The sequence below is a fragment of the Phalaenopsis equestris genome, unplaced genomic scaffold, assembly GCF_001263595.1.
Source record: "Phalaenopsis equestris unplaced genomic scaffold, ASM126359v1 Scaffold000002, whole genome shotgun sequence".
In the NCBI taxonomy this organism is placed as follows: Eukaryota; Viridiplantae; Streptophyta; class Magnoliopsida; order Asparagales; family Orchidaceae; genus Phalaenopsis; species Phalaenopsis equestris.
Window position 1 is genome coordinate 51,529,458 of NW_018164444.1, and position 6,871 is coordinate 51,536,328.

Here is a 6,871-nt window from a genome sequence, read left to right on the forward strand (position 1 = left end):
TATACATACATGACACTCAAGATATTCAAATAAAATCAAAAATACACCTCCCATTATCACTCTATCAACCTTTTTCTTATTAATCTCAATCAATATTTCTACTTGCTCTCCCCCTCTTCTACCCCCTATCGATATTCCTAAAGCCCTTGACTATAAAGAAGGAAAGAAAATCACAAAAGAGCTTGCAAGTTAAGTCATCCAAGTTCTCGGTGAGGTGTGACAAATAAGTGAAAGTGGTTTCTTCAAGGGCCAAAAAAGTACCCAACAAAAGTTGGCAAATGTCAAACATAATCTATTAACCCTATTAATTGTGTACATAATATATTTTTATTCTTAAATATATAAAGTCTAATATTGTGTATAAATTAGTACTATATATTTTGTGAATAAAATATAAATCAAATTGTATATATTATCTTGCATGCAAAGTGCTCAATAATCAAGCATCTACTAACTTCATTGTTCTCTTCTTTAAATATATAGTATGATATTCTTATGATCTGTTAAGTTAAGGTTCGATTGAGAAGACGGTGGAGCTCTGTTCCATTGCAGTGAGAATGCTGATGTGTGAAAAACTTTCGTTTTGTGATGTAGCGTCTCTCGAAAGTCTCCCAAAATTGTATAGAAAGAAAGATAGTATTTTGTCTTTTTAGATTGCAATTAGTCTTCTCCATTCAACATATATGACTTTTAAAGGATCTTCTATGGTTCTTTCAAATGATACCTAAATAACAATATTTTAACTTCTTATTTTCTATTCCTAAGTGAACAATGAAAAAGGTACCAACCAACCACAGCGCTGCGACGCACCACCTTCTTCTTATATTAGGTAGTCATGATATGTTCTCACCAAGTTTTTATCCACCCCTTTATTATCTTTAGCCCACATAGACCTATATAATTATTTGATGGTGATAATCTAAGAAAAGCTCTAAGAACACACTCATTAATAGCACATAATATAATTTGCATGTACTAGAACTAACACAATTAAACTAGTCATTTAAAAGGAAAATTTAGTGTATTTTCTTGAAACCTTGTGGTTGAGAGTGTAATTTCACCATGAACTCACACATATCACTCCATTCTTATGTATTTACATATCTAACCCCCAAAGTTCAATTTTTACACACATATCATCTTTTCCTTGGGCATGAAAGGTGTACTTCACTTATTTAAAAATTAACATGGTGTTATTTTTTATGTGACATGAAAGATTAGAATGGTATTAATGTAAAAATTAAAATTTAGGCGGTTGTTTATGAATTGGGCGTGTACGTATGTAAATGCCCCCATTTTAAAATGCACCTCAGGTGTCTTCCTCATGCCGGCAGCCATTCATCTCCACCCAAACCTTCAATCATGCCGCTCCACCACCCAGCTGAAACAAGCGCACGCCCGTCTCCTCAAGCTCAACCCCCACCCCTTCGACGGCCGCGCCGCCACCCAACTCCTCTCCTCCTTCTCCCTCTCACCTTGCTCCAATCTCTCCTACCCCTCCGCCATCCTCGCCGCTCTCCACAACCCTTCCCCCTTTCACTGGAACTCTCTCATCCACTCCATCTCAACCAGCAAATCCCCCATTAAAGCCCTCTCCCTCTTCCGCTTCATGCTCCGCCGAGGCCTCAAATTTAACAACCACACTTTCCCCCCTCTCCTCAAGTCATGCCCTTCACTCCTCCACCTCCTCATGAAATCCCCCATTAAAGCCCTCTCCCTCTTCCGCTTCTTGCTCCGCCGAGGCCTCAAACCTAACAACCACACTTTCCCCCCTCTTCTCAAGTCATGCCCTTCACTCCTCCACCTCCTCATGATCCATGCTCATGTCGTCAAGGGTGGGCTAGATCCCGATCCCTACATACAGAGCGCGCTGATTCACATGTACTCCGCCATGGATCTCATCGCCGCCCGCAAGGTGTTTGAGGGTTGCTCCAAGTTCGAGGCTTTTTGCTGTAACGCCATGATCGATGGTTTCATCAAGAACGGAGAAGTAGACCTCGCTCGTTCGGTTTTCGACCGCATGGAGTGTCGAGATGTCATCTCCTGGAACACAATGATAAATGGGTACGCCGTTCTGGGCTGTCTGGATGATGCAAAGCAGCTGTTCGAGGAAATGCCTCAAAGAAACGTGGTGTCCTGGAACTGCCTTCTTGCAGGGCACGCCAAGTGTGGGGACGTTGATGGCGCTCGCCAGACATTTGCGGAGATGCCGAACCGCGATGTGATTTCATGGAATTCAATGCTATCCTGCTATTCGCAGAACGGGCATTCGGTGGCAGCCTTGGCTTTATTCGACGAAATGCAATGCGCAGGTATGAGACCTACTGAAGCCACCCTTGTGAGCTTGTTATCGGCTTGTTCTCAAATTGGGGCATTGGATCGTGGGGAGCGCATCCATGCCTTCATTCGAGACAGTGGGGTTGAGCTTGATGCAGTTCTCGCCACTGCGCTGGTTGATATGTACGCCAAGTGCGGTAGAATAGCAGAAGCAATCGGAATCTTTCATTCTATCGAGCACAAAGATGTTCATGCCTGGAATGCCATTATGGCAGGCTTGTCGATACATGGACTCGCTGCAGAAGCTCTCGATCTGTTTGACGAGATGGTGAAAAGCTGCGCCAGGCCGGATGACATTACATTTGTGGCTGTGCTCAGCGCTTGTAGCCACGCTGGAATGGTGGAAGAAGGCCGCCGGGTGCTCGCTAGCATGAAGGGGAGCTATCAAGTTGATCCAAAGGTTGAGCACTATGGTTGCCTCATCGATATGTTGGCTCGTGCTGGATTGTTAGAGGAAGCAATGGAGTTAACTCGAGTAATGCCGATGCAGCCCAATGCGCAGGCATGGGGAGCGTTGCTTGGTGGTTGCAGGATCCACCGCAACAGCGAGGTGGCTGAGGAAGTGGGAAGGCGGCTTCTTGGGCTTCAGCCAAAGCACAGTGGCAGGTACTCTTGGTCTCATTCACCTCTGCTGATTTAGGATTTGGATCCGCTCTCCTCACAGTTGGAGAAGATGAGAATAAAATATAAAATCTTAGGTAGACATTATTTCCTAAGGTTGCAATAGGTTGTGGGAATCTCGAATGGCAGACATTGGTCAATGATTGAAGTATAAAAACTAGCATCAAGTGTAAGACACTAACGGACATTGTTCGGCTAAGAAGTCAGGCAACCTTGACCATAGTTGACTTTGGAAGTTAGGCTCAACAAATGTAAGTCAAAAGATGTCAGTCAGTGTTGGTAAGGAACAACAACTAGTGTTGAGAGGCAGTCAACTCCGTCATTTTTTTAAATGAAAAAAGAGTAAGCAACCTGGCAAGGCTGCGCCGAATGTCATTGTTCGACAAGATATATCACGTTTGTTGTTAGTGGGCTTCAAATGTTGATGAATGTCAAAAGTTAGGAAGTGGTCGGCTGGATCATGTCCTTGTTAAGTAAGGTGATCGACCACCTACTAATTGAATTTTGAGTGTTCGTTGTTGATAGATGTTAAATGTTGTTGAACTTTAAATATTTGAAGGTAGTTGACGTAGTTGTTTTTATACTAGAAGGGGCCAAATCAATGTCAAATTCTAGCATTAGTGGTTTATGGGCATCTAATGAGCTCATGAGTACAAGGGGATTATTTAGTGGCTCTAAAAGTCTGTCATGATTACAGTATTCTTTATGATTTCTTAGCACGCCATGTTTAGAATGTGAAGCATAAGGAGAACGAAGTCTATTCATAGATGTAGAAAAATAAAGAGAACCAAGTCTATTTATAGATTTCAATGAGGTAATCCAGTCTTTATCCAAAACTATTTTAGAATTATTCTCATTCTTATCACCAGTGGAAGCACCTAATCATGCTTTCTCTTCATTGGTGAACTGATTGACTTAACCAAATCATGGTGAGGACTGACAATCAACTAACAACTAGTAATGATAGAATTCATATCAACTATAAATTCTCTGATTTATGAATGTAATGTATTATCTTAAAGTTCTGGATGCAACTAAGCCAATGTAGTTGAATGAAAAAATTAGAGAATCTAGTTATCTAAAATAACTTAGATAATAGGTCATATTTTAACATCACTAGAAGATACCAAGGACTGCTAATTCCAAAGGTGGTTTGCCAATCAGATGCTTATTCGAGCCCAGTAATTCTGAGGTGTTGGGATCTAGTTTGGGTTTGGGTTGACCTCTTAAGCTTTTTAATTTTTTAGGTTAACCTACTAAACTTAAATTGACCCGCTACCCATAATGGTTTTGAAATTAACCCAAGATTGCTTGAAATCGACCTGAATGGTTATTAAGTTTTATGTTAAATGGGTTATACGAGCTACGTTTAGGTTACTGAGTTGAATGAGGGTCATGTTCTGGTTAGACTTCCTGACCCGTTAAATATTCATCAGGTTCGGATTTGGTTGGACTTCCTGACCCATTAAATATTCATGTCAGGTCCGGGTCAAACCAGAACCCGATTTGACACCTCCATGTGCATTACATGAGGTCTAGAGGAGAAGTGGAGGGAAGATGTGGGCCCCGCTTTGGAAAATTTTTCAATTTCTTTGGCTATTTTAGTATCTAAAGATTCATGTGATTTAAATTTCTTTTAATGAAACAATCGTTTTGACTATTAGCATTAAAAATTTCAAGTTTTAAAAATATTTCATTATATTTCTAACCAAGATTTGATTAGATCATGCGAACTCAGATTTGGATGTTTTGATTCTGTTGTATTCATCTCCAAATATAACATCTCATTCATAAATACATGGGTTCCATTGTTCAAAAAAATTATCAGAGTGATTAATTTATAAATATCAATGTCTCGGATCATTATTTTAACTTTCAAAGCTATCATTACTTTTAAAATGATATCTCGGGCAACCGCAAACGGTCTCTTGGCAGCCAAACTAATCTTCACTCTCTGCAATTATTTTGCAGATACATCCTCCTCTCCAACATCTACGCCACAGCAAATCGTTGGCAAGAAGCCACTACTCTGAGAAACATGATGGCCAACAATGGCGTTCCGAAGAATCCCGGAGTCAGCGTAATAGAGCTCCATGGCACCACAAACCACTTCATGGCCGGCGACAGATCCCACCCTCAAACAGAACAAATCTACATGAAACTATCCGAGATTTCAGAACGTCTGAGAACTGAGACTGAATATTTACCAGACACGAAGCAGGTTCTTGCAGACGTCGAGGAGGAGGAGAAGGAGCAGCTGCTCTCCGTTCACAGCGAGAAATTAGCCATTGCGTTTGGTCTCCTGTGTGCAAGTCCTGGAGAAGCCATTAGAGTTGTTAAGAACCTTCGGGCCTGTACAGATTGCCACACTGTGTCGAAGCTCATCTCCAGAGTTTATTGCAGAGAGATTGTGATGAGGGACCGGAGCAGATTTCATGTGTTCAAGGAGGGTGCGTGCTCTTGTGGGGATTATTGGTGAAGAGATGTTATGTTGTTTTTAGCTTATGAAGGGAAGATTTTTATGGCATGGGAAGGTGTACATTTCATGTATTTACATGTTTAACGGCTATAACTTATATTTAATGTCACGCACAAGTATCAACATCATCTTTTATCTTTTTGGCACTTACATGCATATCACCCAATTCATTTCAGACAGATGATATGGCTTGTATGTAAAGATTGATATGTAAATCTTACCTTTTTACGGTCGGGGGAAGTCTCTCTATCGACTTTTTCAGGTGTTCGGCACTCTTTTTAAAAAGGAGCATTTACATACATACCACATAATTCCTATGTATTTATATATCTAACACCTAGGCTTTATTTTTTACATTTGCGCCCGCCAAATCTTCATCCTGCAAAAAATAATATGATTTTAATTTTCAGAAATTGAAATAGAGCTTTACGATTATAGATAAGATGACGTGTAAAATTGGAGTTGAGGTGTTAGATATGTAAATACATAAGAATTAAGTGGTATATATGTAAATCTTCCTTTTAAAAATAACTACAATTTTTCAATGAAAAAAATTTGTGATATTTAAATGTCATAACTGTCAGATATTTAAATAAATAAAGACTACATGGAAGTTTTGCTTAGTGATAATTAGATTAGAAATTAATGATTTGAATGCATGCTTTAAATCCAAGCAAACTATACTCTAATTGTACCATTACATCAGTTAATAAAAATTATTCAAATAAAAAAAGATTTGCATAACAATTCTTCGCATTTACAAATCTAACGCCTAAAATTTAAATTTTACATATATATATATATACATATATATATATGCCAACTTAGCTAATGCTTGAACGTATATTTCTATTTTTGAAAGTTAACATAATTATACATTTGATGTGAAAAGATTTGGGTGATATAAACATAAACAAGTAAAGCTCAGGTGTTCGATATGTAAATATATGGGAATTAGGTTAATTGTACGTAAATGCATTTAAAAGCACTGAGATCATTTCTTTTAAGAAAAGATTAGCATCGTCCGATTTAAGAAAATACGGTCCATCAAAAAACATTTAACAAATGTTCAGGATATTTCATATTTGTAGGGGTGTAAGCGAGCCGAACACGAGCGAACCCAGGCTCAGCTCGTGTTCAACTCGTTTATTGAGTTGTTCACGAACAAAGAATCATTTTGACAACCGTAATCATGTAGTCATAAGATGTTAAGGATTGAGGCAAGATTTAAAACATCCTTTGAATCTAAATTAATAATTTTTATTTTACTTTCTAAATTAATACTTTTAATTGATTACAAATCTTTGTAACCTTGTAGTCAATTATTTTTTTTTTAAATACTACTTATCAAAGATAGATAGATACATATATAATTGATTAGCAATATTCGAGCCAAAACGAGCCGAACACGAACAAACAAATATTTCTTCGTGT

General features: G+C 38.7%; 2 protein-coding genes across 2 annotated transcripts in view; one reads left to right on the forward strand and one right to left on the reverse strand.

Moving 5' to 3' along the window:
* The first annotated feature begins 1,286 nt into the window (after positions 1-1,286).
* On the forward strand, positions 1,287-5,788 carry LOC110023525 (pentatricopeptide repeat-containing protein At5g66520-like). The gene is made up of 3 exons (XM_020722994.1): positions 1,287-1,575; positions 1,696-2,943; positions 4,930-5,788. Exons 1-3 carry the CDS (start codon positions 1,325-1,327, stop codon positions 5,435-5,437), a joined length of 2,007 nt encoding a protein of 668 aa, XP_020578653.1. The 5' UTR covers positions 1,287-1,324; the 3' UTR covers positions 5,438-5,788.
* Positions 5,789-5,791: 3 nt separating this feature from the next.
* LOC110023533 (bifunctional nitrilase/nitrile hydratase NIT4-like) overlaps positions 5,792-6,871 on the reverse strand; it is a 24,754-nt gene continuing 23,674 nt past the window's right edge. Inside the window, exon 6 of the mRNA XM_020723015.1 lies at positions 5,792-5,816. The gene's annotated coding sequence lies outside the window, so the exon portion shown is untranslated. The remainder of the gene's footprint in view (positions 5,817-6,871) is intronic.